General features: G+C 35.2%; 1 protein-coding gene across 9 annotated transcripts in view; it reads right to left on the reverse strand.

The window, feature by feature from the left end:
* Positions 1 to 1,485: 1,485 nt before the first annotated feature.
* Positions 1,486 to 20,957, reverse strand: part of MESK2 (misexpression suppressor of KSR 2) — a 43,224-nt gene continuing 23,752 nt past the window's right edge. For 5 of the 9 annotated variants that reach the window (XM_085205583.1, XM_085205579.1, XM_085205580.1 and 2 more), the window contains 5 exons: positions 17,770 to 17,911; positions 15,959 to 16,105; positions 14,912 to 15,157; positions 13,826 to 13,910; positions 1,486 to 3,340 (listed from right to left, as the gene is read on the reverse strand). In XM_085205583.1, coding sequence (XP_085061709.1) covers positions 3,216 to 3,340; positions 13,826 to 13,910; positions 14,912 to 15,157; positions 15,959 to 16,105; positions 17,770 to 17,911 — 745 coding nt within the window. In that variant the 3' untranslated portion in view covers positions 1,486 to 3,215. Of the gene's footprint in view, positions 3,341 to 11,674; positions 11,773 to 12,519; positions 12,657 to 13,825; positions 13,911 to 14,911; positions 15,158 to 15,958; positions 16,106 to 17,769; positions 17,912 to 20,957 lie in introns of all 9 variants that reach the window. The other 4 variants (XM_085205581.1, XM_085205585.1, XR_014879221.1 and 1 more) reach the window with 3 other exon arrangements.

Raw genomic sequence — 20,957 nt, forward strand, 5'->3', positions numbered from 1 at the left:
ATACCTGCATCGGTTTTCAATAAAATGCCGTGTTTTTGCCAAACATTAAATTCATAATATTTAGTACACCCAACTTTAACCGGCTGTACTATAAAAAAAATGTACTACACTGTTTTTGCAAGTAACTTTAAAAGTTGGCGCATTTAATCTGGATTCCGAAATGGTACAGTACTTGTTGGATTACTTCTTTGTTGAAGAGAGAAAAATCTAAATACACGATAATCGGGAAGACGTTCAACGTCTTGGTATCTTTTCCGATACATTCTAGCTGCAGCATTAGCATTACATAACCACTCTCCATGAATGAAATGCATATTGGCAATGTATCAAAGACGGAGTATATGGCCTGCGAGATCGCAGACTCTAGCACTATCCTTATAGGTCTTGGGTCAGCTCCTAAGTCGAAAAAGTTCAGGTATCTTAGATCCGCCATGCACGAGTCTGGAGGCATCGATCACGATCTCCATGGTCGGATAAGCGTTGCCTGGGCTAAGTGGCAGGAGGTCACTGGTGATCACTGGTGACACTGGTGGTCTGTGATCGCAGGATACCGTCCAAACCTTTTCCGACTTAGGGGCTGGCCTAGGACTTTTAAGGATAGTGCTCGAGTCCGGGCTCTCTCAGGATATATACTCGATCTTTGACACATTGCCAATATGCATTTCATTAATGGAGAATGGTTATGTAATGCTAATGCTGCAGCTAGAATGTATCGGAAAAGATACTAAAACGTTGAACGTCATCCCGATTACCGTGTATTTCGATTTTTCTCTCTTCAACAAAGAAGTAATCCAACAAGTACTGTACCACTTCGGAATCCAGATTAAATGCGCCAACTTTTAAAGTTACTTGCAAAAACAGTGTAGTACATTTTTTTATAGTACAGTCGGTTAGAGTTGGGTGTACTAAATATTTTGAATTTAATGTTTGGCAAAAACACGGCATTTTATTGAAAACCGATGCAGGTATGTTTCAGTCTTAAATTGTAATTCACAGAAGGGTTACTCATGATTACATTACAGAAAAAAAAATGAAAAAAGAGTAATATTTGTAATCTTAGGACTTGAAAAACCATCACAGGGCGTCGGTTCTTCCGATATTTTTTTAAATCAATATAATATGAAAAATACATGACACAGATTTTTTTTTTATATTTTTCTCATAACTGTCACGACTTGGTCTATCACCTGTTTTCGTTTTATTGTTGACTCCTGGGACACCCTGTATATATATATTGTAATTAATTTCCCCGAGTGGGAAGTGTTATTAACATGGCGGGATAAATTGCATATCAAATTAATAAATATTTTAATATATTGGTATATATCGACGATACGACAACGATGTTCGTCCCGATTGCGTAAAAGACAAACAGACAGTCACTTTCCAATAGTTAAGTTGGTACAACTTAACTTTACGGAAGCATGCTCGTGGATCAAGTCAATGGGAGGACAAGGAAGGGGAAGGGGCAAAACTAAACTCCAATTATTATAAAATCACAGTTTAATATATATAATAAAGTCACACAAAGTAACATAAAATATGAAAACAAAACGTAAGAAATTGTGATTCTACAAATCAATGATATATTCATACAATTGTACTTCTACAAGCGTTAATGTGGGCTTGAAGGTTGTATGTGTGGCAGACAGACAGACAGACAGACAGACACACAGGCAAGCCTCCACGCCGTAGACGACTACGCAGAGCTACGGAACACCTACAGAGTATAGAATCCAATTCGTTCCGACTATGACGGATCTCCACTCTTCTACGCAAGCAAGTGACAACCGGATATCGGGAACCGGAAACCAATATGGACAACCAATAGGGACTTCTCCGGACTTCGGGGATAACAGAACAGAACAGTCCAGAAGTCGGTGTATTGAATAAAAGGTCAAAAAAGAATGTAAGTTGGTCGTAACATAGCACCCAGCGACGTGATCTCGCAGCCCCTCTTATAACTATGTCGTAACGTTGCTAATGCCTAAACCGCGCTCCGAACCGAGTGACGCGGAGAGCTAAGTGTTATAAGTTAGGTGTCTATTTGAATATTTGATAAATGCTAATAATGTTAATAAGTGGCTTCTAAAAAGCCTTAATATCATAGTGATATAAGGTGCCAGCTGGCTCGCCCCCACGTGCCTCTATTTGAGGAATATCCTGGAACGTCACTAAATCGTGGATATAATACTTATAAAAGGCTTTCCATGCGTGCTTTGTAAAGTCCTCCATCCCTGCATTTGTTCATAACCTAAGCTGTTGTCCCGCGAGATATGTACACTTACAATTACTACCAATTCTTCCCATTTTGGGAATATCTGGTAATGTTATTACCAATGATTACCGAATATTCCCAAGGTGGGGCAAGTCATTACAAACCTTAGCATACAATACGACCTAACTGTGAGTTTACCCACCATCCTATATCTTTGGATAAGTCTCACTAAATAATTACTTACAGCTAACTCAAACTCGCCGCAAGCGAGTCTTTAACAACAGTTATTTAACAATAATTAAATAAAACATATCTTTATAATTAAATGGATAAAAAAGGAAATTACTAGCATATAAAGGAACCTTAATTATAAAAAATAAAAACTTCAGTTTATTAAAAATATATAAATAATACACGTGGTAAAACCATTAATTTGGTGTTCATAAACGTGAGAAGCCTCGTTTAAAGAAATATCCACGTGACATGTAAAATACATATAATATATGTATGTATGTATTTATGTATGTATATGAAGTAAACATTTCCAAAATAAATGCACTTTAGAAAACTTGGTATAGAGAGGGCATACATATGGTCATTAGCGTATCTAGAGATATTATCTGGGAGGGGTGGTTTTGGACTTTAGCTTTGAATAGATATGTTCGTGTAAATATTGTTTTTTTGTTTTTCGGGGCCAATTTTTTTGTAAGTAAAATTGCTGGAGTGGGCACCAGATTATTCTGGGTTGGGCACGGCCCACCCGGCTCCCCCCTTTCTACGCCCATGCATATAGAATGTATAATAAGTGAGCGCGAGCCGGTCCTCTATCTATACTTGCTAACTCCGTGTTGGTGGGACTCCCGAGCGTGTCGAAAGCGGGAGTTGTCCCTACCGTACACTATTAACTAATACATTTAAAAGAATCATCGATGTGTGGCAGGTGTGGTGGAGTTAGCGTTGCTGAAGCGGCGAGGGTAGCAGGAGACTGGTATGTGGTTCAGCAGACCACGGCCTCAGATATAGGATTCTCCGTGATGCGGATGACGGGCGAGTGGCGGCACGGGCGGCGCGCGTCCGACAGCCGACGGAACAGCACTATCTTTGTGGGCGACAGTGGCGCCACTGCGAATTAAACATCGACACAAATTAAACACAATCGTTCAACGATCATACAAATACTTTAACGCCGCTTCTAGCGACCAGTAAAGACAATAATCTCTCAAAATGCCCTTTTAATCTTATAAACGACTTATGTTGTAACAATAACTAAACTATAACGAAAATGTTTGCTTAAAACAAGGACAGGACCGTGAAGCTATAATAACATTTTAAACTTATTTCTTGTACATATACGTACTCATACTTCAATTAATTAAAACATTGTTCTAAAATACAAAAGAGCACTTTGGAAGTGTACATGTACAACTTGAGTAATTAAGAAATTTGTTTATTCGTATAGCGTAATATAGGTACGTTGAAGGTATAATGAGAACTTATGCAGGTATATGTTTTTTAATGAAAATTATTTTTACGAATGAAGTCAAAGTCAAAATATCTTTATTCCATAAAAATGCATAACATTCACTTGGACATGTCATAAAAGATAAAAAAAAATGGAAAACAAAATAACCAAAAAAAATGTGCAATTTTGACTTGAAAAAAGCCCGATCAAATGGTTGAGCTCATGAGAAGATACAGGCAAAGAAACTCATGGCCACTCTTTTTAAATGCCAACATTTGTTATAAATCACAATTAACAATTTTAACTTAGAAATAGAGCAACTCATTTCCAAACATCTTTATCGCGAACATAATCTTTAACAGAGTAATAAGCTTTTTGGCAGAGCCTGTGCTTTACCACTTTTTTAAATTTGTTCAGTGATAAATTAACCACGTCGTTTGGAAGTTTGTTATAAAAGTGTATACTTTGACCTACGAATGAGTGAGACACTTTATGGAGCCTAGAGAAGGGCACAGCAAGCTTATTTTTATTTCTTAAATTATATTGATGGAGGTCACTGTTTTTATTAAATTTATTAATATTCTTATGCACATATACTAAGTTGTCGTAAATATATTGGGAGTGTAGTGTGAGGATGTTAAAGTCTTTAAATTTATTCCTTAGTGACTCCCGCGGACCCATTTTATAGACTGCTCGGACAGCCCGTTTTTGGAGCACAAAAATGGTATCTATGTCAGCGGCACTACCCCAAAGTAATAGGCCGTAAGACATAATGCTATGAAAATAGCTGAAGTATACTAAACGCGCGGTGTCAACATCGGTCAGTTGACGAATCTCACGAACAGCATACGCTGCCGAACTAAGTCTACCAGATAAAGTTTCTATATGCGGACCCCATTGTAACTTAGCATCTAATGTTATACCTAAGAAAACAGTTTCATTAACTACTTTAAGTTCCTTATTGTTCATCAAAACCCTGGTTTCTACTTGTTGAACATTCTTAGTAAAGAACCTGATACATTTAGTTTTACTACTATTTAAAAGCAAGTTATTGGCACTAAACCAGTGCAATATCCTAGAAAGAGCATTGTTTACATCGTCAATTTCCAATTGCTGTCTATTAACCTTAAAAACTAAAGATGTATCATCTGCAAACAACACCATTTCACAGATATCTCTCATAAGGTGAGGTAAGTCATTAATGTACAAAAGGAACAAAAACGGACCCAGAATAGAGCCTTGTGGCACCCCCAATGCTACAGGTGACCCGTGTGATAGTTTCCCGTTGACATTTACCTTTTGAATCCTATCACTTAAATAAGAAGTGAGAAGATCCAAAGCAATGCCTCTTATACCATAGTGGTGTAGCTTCCTGATAAGAGTTTTATGCTGCACACAATCAAATGCTTTGGATAAGTCACAAAACACCCCAAAGGCATCACGTGACTCCTCCCAAGCCGCGAATACACTCTCTAATAATTTGACCCCAGCATCAGATGTTGACCTTCCACGAGTGAAACCAAATTGACCTGTGTGCAGTAATTTATTTTTATTAAAATAAGTAAGAAGCTGACTGAGTATCAGCTTTTCAAAAATTTTACTAAACGTAGGTAGTACTGAAATCGGTCTGAAATTTGTGGGGTCTTGCGTACTACCTGATTTAAACAATGGAGTTATTTTACTATATTTCATCAAATCAGGAAACACTCCACAATCAATACATCTATTAAAAATTGTAACTAAATCAGGAATCAAAATATCAATTAAAGAATTTATGATATTAACACCCCACAAGTCGGCTGTCTTTTTCATACTAATTGATTTGAAAGCTACACTAATGTCTGAATAATTTACATGACGGAAAACGAAACCATTATAAAATTCGGGAACATTGTCTTTAATTAACGATTCTGCAATAGTGGTGGAAGAACCTAAATCGTTTGTTAGACTGACTGGGAAAGTAGAGAAAAACTTTTCAAATGCAATGGCCACTTCCAAATCGGAATCAACAATGTGACCGTCAATACTAAGTTTAAAATTAGAATCTTTCACCCTAGTTCTCCCAGTCTCGGCATTAACAACCTTCCAAGTGGCTTCAATTTTATTATTACTATTTCTGATTTTTGTTTTAATAAATAAAGATTTAGCAATTTTGCAAACTCTTTTGAAAATTTTAGAGTAAGATTTTAAGTACTCTTTAAACTCTTCACCACTATTAAACTGTTTTTCATAATATAACATATACAGTGTCTCCCTACTCTTATAAATACCTGCTGTGGCCCAGTCTCCAAAGATAGGACTATCAGTAATTGTAATCTCTTTGGGAGTAAATATTGAATGAAATTTATTAATAAAAGAGTAAAAAAAAGAATTGTATAAAGAATTGGGAGGTAAAGTTATATCTAAAACTAGTAAATTAGTTAGTAAACTAACTCTCATACGTTCCAAACGACTAGCTGTGACAGGTACAACAGCAATTCTTTTCTTAGCCACCTGTTTTTTCTTACTATAGAATTCTACTAGCTGACCAGAGTGGTCAGAATCCAATTTATTAATAATGCTTTTGTAGCATGGAATAATGTCAGTAAATATGTTATCTATACAAGTACTAGTCGTAGGAGTTATTCTGGTTGGCTCCATAAATAAATTAAGTAAATTGTGTGACTTAAAAAGACTTAATAAATTAATGGTGGGACTAAAACTTTCCAAAATATTAACATTAAAGTCCCCACACACTAACAAAGGCTTACCCGACTTGGTAAGTTTGCTTAAGGCCTCATCCATTACTTCTAAAAATAATTTTAAATTGGCGGAGGGAGGTCTGTATACACATATAACAATGAATTGCTCTAATTGAACACACGCTAATTCGATAGAACATTCTACAGAAAGGGACACAATATCTTTCCGTTCCTTGAACTTAAGGTTCTTGTTTAATATTATAAGTGACCCCCCGTGTATTGTGTTGATTCTGCAGAATGAGCTTCCTACCCGGTGGTTTCTGAAATTAAACATGAGCTGGTTCACCTTTAACCAATGTTCAGTAATACACAAAATACTAATTTCCTCCGAGTTCATGAATAATTCCAGCTCTAGCTGCTTGCCCCCCGTCAAGCAACAGATGTTCTGATGAACTAATCTAATAGAATTAACATTTTTATTATTATTTTTGCACGGATATTGTGATGATGTGCAATGTGCGTGATTATTGTAATTTAATTGTAAAGCTGGCTGGATCAAATGGATATTTAATAATAAATTAGAGCTAGAGGTTGCTACCTCTGTTGTCTGAGAAATTAATTTAAATGTTGAGAAATGTCAACAGAGTGTAAATTATTAGACATAATGTCAGAATAAATTGGAATGTCAGTCTGCTCAATAGAAGCAGTTGAAGTAGTAGCCAAATTCTTGGCTGATAAGTCAAAATAATAGGATAGCACAGAAGCTATCTGTCTCTTAAAGCTATGACCAAAATAATATTTACTTTGAGTCAAAAATAAAGTTTTACTAACTATTTTGTTAGTGTCAATTAAATGAAATTTGTCATTATATGTACTTATTGTGTGCAGAGTAGAGTTTAGCTTATATCTGTAATTATTTTCCGCTTCTGGCTGATTTTTACAATAAGGAAATGTAAACAAAATTATTTTACTTATATCTAAGTTTAATAATGACTTACAATACTCATTTAACTGTTTTTTGTTTAAATTTCCCCTATTACTTGATAATATAACAAGTTTGTCACACTTATTAAATTTATAACTTAAACTTCTCTGCATGAGAACTTCAAAGGATGCTGACGGATAACAAAAACTAACAGCTGACTGTCCCGGTAAACAAGAATTCAAAATTGAACCCATATTCCTTCCAATATCATCACTAAATAAAACTATGTTTTGTGCATTAACTAATAAACTAGGTTCATGAATTGATGCACGAAATGACTGCTGTGACCTGAACCTACTACTACTATTATTATGAAGGCTGTCACACAAGGGGTCGGTCAAGGGGACACACACCGGGTACTTGCAGGTGATTGCTGTGATGAACGGGCACAATCACAAGAGTGATTGTTGATTAAAGAATCAAAACGTTCAGTGTTATTTGTGGACAGTGTAATAAGATTGTCCATCACCTTGGAATACTCTTGTATTTCGTTCAATGAATTGACATACTTTTTATTAAGTATATCAAGGGAGTCTTTTAAATAATTAATTTCACTTTGTAGTGCTTGTGTATCAGCTTCATAATTTAACCTACACTTATTTAGTTTTTTTGTGCACATTTCTAAATCATCATATAGTTCCAATTTCTCCTTACTTAATTTTGCACACTTGGACATATAACTATGTTGTTTTATTAATTTTTTAGTTTTGACAATAAACTTATTGATTTTTATGTATTTTTTTAGTTTGTTTCTACTGCAGTGAGGCAGACTTGATCCTTTTTTAAGATTGAATAACGATGTGTCATCCTTGGTGAGATCAATAATTGAGTGACTATGTCTGTCCAACACAGGAGAAACCAACTGCGGGGCACTCTCAACTAACTCATTATACAAGCTAATATTATGTGACACGGTAGCATTCTGAGCATCCTCCTGTAACTTAGTAATGAGTGTGTGAGCCTCTTGCAGCTCCTGCTCCAAGGTAGTTATCCTAATAAGGGCCTGCTCATATTCATCGCTGCACCGGTCAAACTTATCTACTAAATCTTTGAGAGTATCCCGTTCCTTTACAATTGTTGTTAATTCTATGTGTATAGCAGTCATTTCTTTCTTAAGCCTAGTGTTATTGTCTAATAATTGTAAAAGTTCTATTTCATTATCTTGCCTTTCACACTGTAATTGGGCACACAAATCCTTAGTGTTTTTTAATTCTTGTAAAGTCAGTTGGAGTTTGGACTCCTCCTGACGAGATAGTGCTCTGCGAGTCATCATTTTGAGTAAAGTATTTTTTGAGTAACGTTAAGGATTTGGATTATATGCAAATAACGGGTAGTTTATGCACGACGGAAAACTAAGCTTTAACTACTAATTTACGCAATTAAACCAGAATTAAATCAACGTTATATGGTTTCTATAGCACCTAATAATTAAAAACAATGATAAAAACGCGTACTTACAGTAAAATATACTTAAATATTATGCCGGCATACTACCAGTCACTTACACAAAGAACACTTTACAATTCACAATAAAATCTATTTAAAACATAAAAACTATTATAATTACGTAAGTAACACTATTTGCTTAATTAAATTTAGCAATTATTGTGGAAATGGGCTTCAAATTGAATTAAATTATATGAAATTAAAATTCTCAGTCGGAATCAGCTGTTAGCACCGGGGTTGCCAGAAGCGGAATCAATAATCTATCAATAATGATAGATGATAGTAGATGATGATAGATTACGTCGGGACTGCCGTTGCCAAGAATCGTGCCGCAATCACATTTCATTAAATTTATAGTATACTAGCGGACGCGCGCAGCTCTGCCTGCTTATTGCTTAGGGGTGAATTCTAATAAACCATGAAACACGTGTTCATTGAAATATTTTTAAGAGTCTCAATTTCAAATTTTATAAAAATCGGTGGCGATTTAAAGATTTTTCCATGCAAACTTTCAACCCCTTATTGGCACCCTTTGGGGGTAAATTCTAAAAAACCGTGAAACACGTGTTCAATTAAATATGTTTAAGAGTCTGAATTTCAAATTTTATAAAAATCGGTGTCGATTTAAATTTTTTTCCATACAAACTTTCAACCCCTTTTTCATCCCTTTAGGGTTAAAATTTTGCAAAATCCCTTCTTAGTGGATGTCCAGATTACAAAAGTAAACATCTGTCCAAAGTTCATGTTTCTATCATCAGCGGTTACCGCTGTGCGTGCGTCTTACCTCAGTCAGTGACGACAAGTCCTTTTATATATATAGACTAGTGGGTCCGGACGCGGCTACGCCCGCGAAAATATAAGCGTAAATAATTAAAATAAGTTAAAAAATAATAATAAGTGGAGATTTATTATTAGAAAAAATATCTGAGTAACCGAAATAAACAAACAAAAGAAGTAAAAGTAACTAAAGGAAATTCTTAATATTAGAAAAAGTACCTAAGTTTGCCGTGCGCGCGTACTAAACATTTTTCTATATTAAATAATTATTAATTTGTGCGAACAATATTAAATAAAATCCCAAATGATTAAAATTTCGATATTTTAAGTGTATAACATCGGTACAGATAACCGAACTGAGATAAATTAATTATAAGCAGCAAATAATTACATAAAAAATAATAGTAATTCAAAAATATATAAAAATTTACAAAATCATCAAAGACATCTGCCCGTTCGCGTCGGTCATACTATACCACTCGTAGGCTAGGTCATTTGGAATCAGTGACATCTTAATTATTTATTAGAATGTTATACAGTAAACTATAATTTCCATCTAGATGAAATGCTAAAAGTGACTATTATATTTATTTTCATAAGGATGCATATCAAATTATAGAAATCATCAAATTTTTGTTAATGTATACAAATCTATATCGGCGCGCGCCATGTATGCATTAAGCAAACTCACTTTGGGTGACGTTTTCTTAAAACAACAAACTTTGCAAGCCGTTGCTTAGCAACGCGTAGCGACGATTGTTATTAACATGGCGGAATAAATTGCTTGTCAAATTAATTATTTTAATATATTGGTATATATCGAAAATATTACAAATATGAGAAAAAAAAAGTATCCCATGTTCATCCCGAGACCCTCAAGTATCTCTCTCTATATGAGTATTTTATCACAATTAAATTAGCGGCTTGGCCTTGATTGCGTAAAAGACAGACAGACAGACAGACAAACAGACAGAGTTACTTTCGAATTTATAATATAGGTATGGATATGTCTCGTATATAATAATATATACAGGGTATCCCAGGAGTCAACTATAAGACGAAAATAGGTGATAGACCAAGTCGTGACAGCTATGAGAAAAATATAAAAAAAAATCTTGGTCATGTATTTTTCATATTATATTGATTTTAAAAAATATCGGAAAAACCGACACCCTGTGATGATTTTTCAAGTCCTAATACTACAAATACTACTCTTTCTTCATTTTTTTTTCTTTAATGTCAATCATGAATAATCCTTCTGTGAATTACAGTTTAAGATTTAAACATACCTGCATCAGTTTTCAATAAAATGTGGTGTTTTTGCCAAACACTAAATTTAAAATATTTACTACACCCAATTTTAACCGACTGTACTATAAAAAAAATTTAGTACACTGTTTTTGCAAATATCTTTAAAAATTTGCGCATATAATCTGGATTCCGAAATGGTACGATACTTGCTGGATTACTTCTTTGTTGAAGAGAGAAAAATCTAAATACACGATAATCGGGATGACGTTCAGCGTTTTGGTATCTTTTCCGATACATTCTTGCTGCAGTATTAGCGTTACATAACCATTCTTCATGAATGAAATACGTATTAGCAATGTGTCAAAGACAGAGTATATGGCCTGCGAGAGCCCAAACTGGAGCACTATCCTTATAAGTCCTGGACCAGCCCCTAAGTCGGAAAAGTTCAGGTAGAGTTTACTCACTTAGCCCAGGCAACACTTATCTGACCATGGAAATCGTGATCGATGTCTCCAGACTCGTGCATGACGGATCTAAGATACTAATATAATACTAATTAAATATTAAATTAAATCTTATTCTCTTCTCAACACTATAAAACATGGTTGCCTCTAAAATAACTGCTACCAGCAGCGGTTACCATCTTTCAGATTAACTTTTCCCATTCCAGTTGACTATGACAATAGACGACGGAATGCGCGGGCTACCTTATATTTACAGCAAAATATCACGAAATAGAGTTAAAGTCAATTAAGTTGTAAGTATCTATTTATTTTTTTCTAGGCAACCCAGGTGTAATCTATTCTACTATCATCTATCATTATAAAAAATAAATTCCATTATAAAACAGATACCTGCAGATTTATGGAATGGGATCTCGTACTATTTATTAGCAGATAGGAGTCTGTCACTAGCAGTTAGCGCCTCGTGGGAGCTTCGCGCGAGGTCGCACCTACGCACACGTACTTACATATATCTAGTCGAAATAGTTGATGCAGCAACAACTTATGTATTCGTAGCAATTAATGAATCACAATTAATATTAGAAATATCTGACTGACTTCAGTAAATAATTTTGTAAGTTGAATGTTACATATCTAATTGTGGTTCCATACACCTTTGCAAATAAATTATTTAAATATATACAATATATATACAATATATATACATATTTAAATTTAAAATGATTTTCCTTTACCTGATCTGGTTCGATAATAATTAATGTTTGTTTTGAAATCAGGCACCCACCCCCCCGACTGGAGACTGCTAACAACGGAGAATGCCTATTTCCATAATGAAGTGACGGCGTGTGGCACACGCAACAAGTATATTATATATGTTGTAGATAGTTAATATTCTTGTTTGTTGTACATTTTATGCTATGATGAAAAACTAATAAATAAACATGTATATGAATAAAACTTTTAGCACAATTTGAGGCCAATGAACACGTCACTATCTCCACAATAAATGGTCAAAGTTAACCAATTAAATATGTTTGACTGTTTGTTTAAATGTTATAATTAAAATAAAATTAAAATATAACATTCACACTGAAATTGCAAAACTGGGTAAATCCAAAAAGCTGGCCCGAGTACATAGATCAATCACTTGAATGGACCATAGCTTTTTTTAATTTTAAAGTGAAACAATAAAGTGTTCATTTTTATAAGAAAAAAGCAAAACGTAAGGGTTATACCTCTATATAACTTACTGAGCACGTCTAGCGAGTAGCGGGTGACGTGAACGAGGTGAGCGAGGCGAGCGAGGCGAGCGAGGCAGCCGAGGAGGGCCTACTACCGCTCGAGCCCGATATTTTGTGCAGAGCCAACACAGCTATACAGTAGTAAATAAAACAACGTCATGCTCAGCTACTGATCGGTGTTGACGAGGATATTCTGTTCGTGACTGGCGTCTTGAGACGACTTGACCCATCTCAAAACACACCATTACTACTGTGTTTTTGTCAACTAATTATTTCAGTAAAGTATACGACTTTGTACTTTTGAATTAACTTTAGCTTAAATAAATAATAACTTTTGAATATCCCGTCTTCGGTACTTCTAGCGAAGATGCGTGCATATTAATAACAATAGAGTACCTACTCTATCTTTGCATATATTGAGTTAATTTGCACACAACTTTAATTTATACAATAAATATAAAATGAATAACCAATGCAATATAAAATAAATGAGCATGCAATGACTGGGGGATAATTTTTAAATGTCTTTTAAATTCCAAGAGTTGTTCAACCAGAGACACCGAGTAATCATCAACTGTCCGCGATGTATGCGGGAGTGCCCAGAGATTGAAATCGCGTTATAAATTCCTTGCGTTTAAAGACATTTAAAAATGATGTTGTAAAATTACCGTGTTATAAAAAACAGAAATTATTTCCCCGCAAAATCTAGCTGCAAATACTGAAATACTCAAAGATCGAATGGAAATGAAGGCAAAATAAGAGTTTTGTGTGTTTGTTTGCGTGCTATTAACACTACAGACGTTGACACGTTGACATACGTTCTCAGCTTACAGACAACTAAAATGACGTCTTTTTCAATAAGACTCAAACACTAAATTGACGACAGATGTTGAACAATGGCACACTGTGTGTCATTTACGTACGATCCTTGAATGCAAAAATCAAGAATTGCATTAATTATACAAACTAAATCTAGAATGTCACACAAATATTTATTTTATATTCCAAAAGAAAATCTATATTTTAGAATAAAACATATTTTTTCATTTTCAATTAATTTGTAAAACACTGATTTATAGACTAAAAATTATACTTAAACTAAATTAAAGTTAAGCTGAAAGTATCGCCTGACAAATGAGCAACTTATAATTTTTTAAATGAAACTATTTAACTGGATTAATCGCGTCACTACGAATCGTGGACTACCCGTGACCACGGTGACCACGGATTACTGCAAACGTCGCGATTAATCCGGTTTAACAGTTTCAAAGTAATGCAAATGCAACGTCTCCATACTTACCGTATCCCTCGCCCTGCAAGAATAGGCGGAATGCCTCGGACACTTTGCCAGGCTGTTCCTCCAACACCATGGCGGCATCGGAGATCTAGAATAATTCATTAGGTCAACAGCTGAGCGGAGAGTTACTTGTGTCGCTTCAGTCACATCCTATTGTAGTAGTTTTTGAATTCTATGGTGAATTTTTGCATTTGTCAATGTCGGTTATTATATTACTATTATATTATTTATAAATTAGTAAGTAAGATCCGACATCAGAAGTCGATATACCAGGTCACTTGGAACGTTACCCGTGTCCTACAGAACTGATAGCTGCTTCTACTCTACCAACATATCTCTTTCTCTTCTATTCTCGAATGTATAATGTTCTCCAAAAGGAACTTTATACTGAGACATTTTATGAAAATACCAATTGACTTTTTTTACTTATTTATAAAGTAATAAGTATTTATTATAAGTTGGACATTTTGAGGTTGGAGGTTACATAAGAATGTCAGGAGTTGCTAACGATTTAATAGCAGTATAGCAGTTCGCATAGCAGTCTTGTGTAACCACCCAATTTTAGTGGCATTGTAGACACAAAGAATTTTGTTACAGTTCTAGACGTGTTTTAGATGAATGCTTTCTTTGTTACTTAATTACCCAACATCGCTGACAATGTTAACGGAATAATCAAGTACATTTTTTAATTAAAATACATTTATGCTATTTATTAAACTAAGATTTTTATGTAACTCGACGATTCAAAAGTGCTCGAAATTGCCTAATTATGTAAAGAATATTTTGATTTTGAATACTTTACTCCTAACCTCAGATAGATACTAAATTAGTTGTTAGTAAGTAAGAGATAATTTTACAGTTGATTTTTTAGCAGCTTCATGCTTATTTCCGTATACCGCAGGATAGGCAGAGAGAACCTAGTGTCCGACACTCCGACACTCCGTTCTGCATTTTGGCCCAAATTCGAGACACTATATGAATTCAACTCCGCGCTTACTTTTGCGAGAGAAAATCAAAATAATCAATTACTCCGATTGCGAATTGAAGCAAAACCCCCAGAGCCACGATAAAAAAAGATTGACAATCTACCTTCATCCAAGTGGAATTAGACGGGCAGAGGCGAGCATTGAGGGCCACAGTCTGGTCCACATGTGGGGATAACGCGGCTGTCAAGTTAAGGACCGGGGCTCGAATGGTGGCGCCCTCCCGCGCGATACCAAGGTCACTGCGGCGGGCGTAGCTCTCGATGAACATGGCCAAGTTCCCAGGATTCACGTGCCGGTGGAAGTAAGTCCGGTACATTTGGGCCAAGTCCGGGTTGCGCTCCTCCGGGCACTACGCAAGAAGCACCCTTGGTTGCTTTTATACTATATAGAGCTATGCTATGACTAGCAACATTCATATTGGCAATTAGTACTGTAAAATTGTTCGACAAGCAGAAATGATTAAACAACAAAATGGTGCGCAGACAGCCAAGTGCGTCAATGCAAAATTAATCATAAAAATACAATTTCTCACTTCAACGCACGCCTTTTAATGAGTTCATATTAAAAGTCCAATTAGTTTCATTTCACAATTCGCTTTCGCCAGATATTTGATAAAAGTTATGTCCTTTATAAAATCTTATTTCGTGTACCAAATAATATATTATCATATATCATACAATAGTGTCTAACAATGAAGCGCTATTTCAGTTTCTAATCAGATCTGCTGCCAAAATAGCAATTTGCATCAGGTTTGCATTCGCGGTGCAGACTGTTGAGACTGGTGTTGACCAGTGCAGGTAATAATAGTAGTAACGCGATGCCATCTAATGAATATATTTGTTTACTTTAAGTAGGACAATATGTATAAGTGCAGTGGAAAAGATTAATTATATATTATAATATTCCAAATGACGACAGACAGACAGACACGATATAAAAGAAACAAAAAGTAAAGTTGCCAATAAAGCGTCGATGGAGTAGTTGTTGTTACTTGATAAATAATAGAATCAATAATAAACATCAATAATTCCCTTACTTACCCATTACTACCCTTAGTAATAAGCTTGAAAATCTAGAAAACAACTTAGAACTTAAAAATGTTAAATTCGCTTTAGCCTAATTGTTATAAGTCCAGGTGTTAGATACTTACTCGTCCGAAATGGTACCACATCAAATAATCAACTGTAGTGAGGGTCATCCCGCGGGAGCGCAGGGAGCGGGAGCTCATCTTGTGTGAGGCCCATTCGAACCATCCAGACTGGGTGGACGAGCAGTTTATCAGGGTCAACGCATCCACCTGTCACGAACAAAGAAACAATAAAGAAATATAGAAAGAAACAAAAGAAATTTAAAAATTAGAGACGCGCTTAGCCTCGCCTGCTTATTACCCTTAGAGGTAAATTCTAATAAACCATGAAACACGTGTTCAATGAAATATTTTTAAGAGTCTCAATTTCAAATTTTATAAAAATCAGTAGCGATTTTAAAATTTTTGATACAAACTTTCAACCCCTTATTTGCACTCCAAGGGGATAAATTAAAATTAACTACGAAACATGTATTCAATGAAATATTTTTAAGAGTCTAAGTTTCAAATGTTATAAAAATCGGTGGCAATTTAAAGATTTTTTCAAACTAACTTTCAACCCCTTCTTTGCACCCCTAGGGAGTAAATTCTAAAAAACCGTGAAACACGTGTTCAATTAAATATTTTTAAGAGTCTGAATTTACAATTTTATAAAAATCGGTGCCGTTTTAATTTTTTTTCCATACAAACTTTCAACCCCTATTTCACCCCTTTAGGATGAAAATTTTTAAAATCCTTTCTTAGAAGATGTCCAGATTACGGCTGTACGTGCGTCTTACCTCAGTCAGTGAGGACAAGTCCTTTTATATATATACTAGCTGACGCGCGCAGCTTCGCTTGCTTATTTAGGGGTTCAATGAAATATTTTTAAGAGAATTTGAAATTTAGAATTTTATAAAAATCGATGGTGATTTAAGAATTTTTCCATACAAACTTTCAACCCGTTATTTTCCCTTTAGGGGGAGAATTCTAGAAAACGATGAAACACATATTCAATTAAATACTTTTAAAAATCTAAATTTCAAATTTTATGAGAATCGGTGCAAATTTTTTTTTTCCATACAAACTTTTAACCCCTATTTCACCCGTTTAGGGTTAAAATGTTTCAAAAGCTCTTCTCAGTGGATGTCCAGATTACGAAAGTAAACATCGGTCCAAATTCCACGTTTCTATCATCAGCAGTTACGGCTGTGCATGCGTCTTACCTCAGTCAGTGAGGACAAGTCCTTTTATATATATAGATATATATATATATATATAGATATATATATATATAGATATATATATATATATAGATATATATATATAGATATATATAGATATATATATATATATATATATATATATATAGATACATAGATATAGATAGATGAGATTGATATATTTTTTAGAATTCAGAACAGAAATTCTCTGACGATGTACCTAAGTGGTAAAGGAAATACAGGCATATTTTAGTTGGCAGTAGTTTGTAAGTTTACTTCAGCCAAGCCAAGCGGTGCCGCCAAGCCTCTTCGGGTTAACGAGCACATTTTATAAAAAGGTCTTTATGTGATAATTAATTTTCTATTATATTGTATTGTATGCAAAGAGACGTTGCTAGCAGCTACTACTACTACCAAACACTACACACTGCAGAGCGCCAAGCAATCACGATATTGATGACGATATACGATCATATAATAACTGTCATCACCTCACAGATTGGTGTTAATTATCCCAAATGTATAGGGTATAGCAGGGAAACATTATGTGTTGAGTGGCGTAACTTAACGCAAATGAAAATAGTGAATGTAATAAATTACTACTAGATATGGAGTAACGATTACAACTATAGTGTACACAGTCAGACTAAATAAGACATTCAGTTACCACACCTTCTCCGGGTTGCTGAGGGCGAACCTAGCGAGGATGTTGGCTCCGACACCGACACCGAACCCAATCAAGTTCTTGATACCGAAGTGTAGCAACACGAAGTTCAACTGGTTGGCCAACTCGTCCATGTTGGGGTAAACATAGCTGTAACAAAATCACATTTTTAGTAGATAGGTAGGCAGCTAAACTGTTAACATGCTAGATAAGTAAGTGTTACGACACTCCATTCCCCATTAAATGATGTAGGTACTAGTACACTGCAGTAAAGTATTCGAAAGGAATGGTATCTTTGTTGAATTTGTTTAATTATTTTTCCTTTCAAATACGATGTATTTATAAAAAATAATTGAATAAAAATCTTTCCATTACTACAAAAAAGTCACTGATTTTTTTTTTAAATAATTATTTTCTTCAATTTATTTACCGTCACGCACATAAAAACACGTAAGTTTACACACGTTTTTACGGGCGAAGAAAGATACATCTAAGTGATACCCGGGGCCCGGGGCCTTCATTGTAGTAGCAGCTAGAGTTGCGTAACACTGCGCCACTCGCCATTCCGCCGTACCGCTTTATTTGCGGGATACAGCGTGGATGCACCTAACAGTTCAAAGCGACAACTCCCGATATAACGTTGGTTTATTGCCTGAAGTGGTAAAAGTGTTAAATAATGTAATAATATTAAAATGTAAACAGCAACAGTAATTAAATAATAAACATATTAGGTAGGTATAGGATATAAAACAAGTAGTGGGTTCCCGCCGCGGCGCGCCGTCCCGAAGCACACTATCGAGCGGTTGCGTAACACTGCGGCACCGACGCGGCCACTTCGTAGCAAACCAGGCTCAGAGAGCTAGCGTCTGACTTGACGAGAGACCGTAGCGTAGGTTCAAATTCAAATAATTTACCAACTTCACTAAAATATCTCGGACTTGAGAAGGACAATGGTATCTCTGAAATAGGCTGGAGTTCAATTATTACTAAAAAGATTTTTTTCTTCGCTCTGGTGTCAAGGCAAAGCGGGGCGTTGAGTTCCCTGCTGTGTGCGGGATACATTCAAGTGTTACCGATAATTATAAATGTATTGTTACCGTAAATACGGATACACTGAATACACTACTACTAATATACCAATAACTGGCCACTTCTGACTAATGTAAGATCCGGGAAACATCCCTTACAGGTACGATATATTTTGACACACACTTTTCTGTTGTTTTTCTGTATATGTGTGTTTTTGTTTTTTTTTTTTTGTGTCGCATATAAGGTGTCGTATTAAGGCTGCTAGAGACCAATTGACCATAGCCACTATAAAGGACCCTAAAGGACCCTTTTCCGAACTTTGGCGTTTTGTTACAGACTAAAAGTAGAAAAAGTTCAGGTATCTTAGATCCGTCATGCACGAGTCTGGAGGCATCGATCATTATCTCCATGGTCGGATAAGCGTTGCCTGGGCTAAGTGGCTGGAGGTCACTGGTGTGGTCTGTGATCGCAGGATACCGTCCAAACCTTTTCCGATTTAGGGGCTGGCCCAGGACTTATAAGTATAGTGCTCGAGTCCGGGCTCTCGCAGGCCATATACTCGGTCTTTGACACATTGCCAATATGCATTTCATTCATGGAGAATAGTTATGTAATGCTAATGCTGCAGCTAGAATGTATCGGAAAAGATACCAAAACGTTGAACGTCATCCGGATTATCGTGTATTTCGATTTTTCTCTCTTCAACAAAGAAGTAATCCAGCAAGTATCGTACCATTTCGGAATGCAGATTAAATGCGCCAACTTTTAAAGTTACTTGCAAAAACAGTGTAGTACATTTTTTTTACAGTACAGTCGGTTAAAGTTGGGTGTACTAAATATTTTGAATTTAATGTTTGGCAAAACACGGCATTTTATTGAACACCGATGCAGGTATGTTTCAATCTTAAACTGTAATTCACAGAATGAACTCATGATTACATTACAGAAAAAAAATGAAAAAAGAGTAATATTTGTATTCTTAGGACTTGAAAAATCATCACAGGGTATCGGTTTTTCCGATATTTTTTTAAATCAATATAATATGAAAAATACATGTCACAGATGTTTTAATATTTTTCTCATAACTGTCACGACTTGGTCTATCACCTGTTTTCGTTTTATCGTTGACTCCTGGGACACCCTGTATATAATGGTATATTGTATTATATATTTATATATATGTATATTTATATATAAATACCCTAAAAATAGAGAGCTTTGTTGAATACGCACTATGCATTTGAAAGTTAATCGTTGTTTTGTTGTAGCTTGCAGTGGGGTCGGAAGAAAGTAAACTAGAGTTAAGACACTCCTTTCTTCTCAGTTCTTCTTACACCGCCCGATTTATGAGACGGAGAGAGTGTTGGGGGGTGGTGGGGGTGGTACTCGACACCACGAAGGTCGTAGTTAATTAAGACTGCGCCTCGACTGCGAAGTTACAATCCTTAGGTTATAATTATTTTAACAACCCTAGGCGCCAACTTCATCGGTTACAAATAAAGTTTCAGATAGCAATCTAATAATTAACGCTATCGTCACCATCAAACTCACTCACAAACAAATTGTTGACGGAGCGGTAGAAACGCAAGCAATATATTTTGCCTTTCTACTTGCTTGAAAACAATATTTAAAATAACCCAAGCATAAATTATTCTTGAAATAAGTATTTTTTATATTTTGGACAGAACTCCCTAACTCGGTCTTAGTAGACTGGTTAGTACTAGTGCATAGAAGTCAGGTCAGGTTGCTGGATGCTGGTTGTTACAACACAGCGGGTTGTTGTCTGTCACGCTTATCTCCGACTTACTTAAAACTTTCACCAATTGCTTTGTTTTAAGTCAACTTAACATCTAAAGTCTGTTTCATCAAAATCGGCTTATAAAAAAAGTTATAGTCATTTGAATGAACTCAAGGCATGAGTTTGCCTGCAAATATATAGCAATCCATATCTTTAAATCTGTATACGTTTGTGATAAATCCACATTTTTAACCGGGTTTCAAAACAAGGAGAAGGTTCTTAATTAAATATTTTCGATTCGATATTCGATTCATTTATTCGATTAATTATTTTGGATTTCGATATTGGATTATTCGAATCGTGTGTGCTATGTTTTGTAATATGCAATCATTACAGTTATTTTACAAACAATATTATAAATGCTTACCC

This window comes from Heliconius melpomene, chromosome 21 (assembly GCF_056956725.1).
Source record: "Heliconius melpomene rosina isolate 202511_hmr_F chromosome 21, ASM5695672v1, whole genome shotgun sequence".
Lineage (NCBI taxonomy): Eukaryota > Metazoa > Arthropoda > Insecta > Lepidoptera > Nymphalidae > Heliconius > Heliconius melpomene.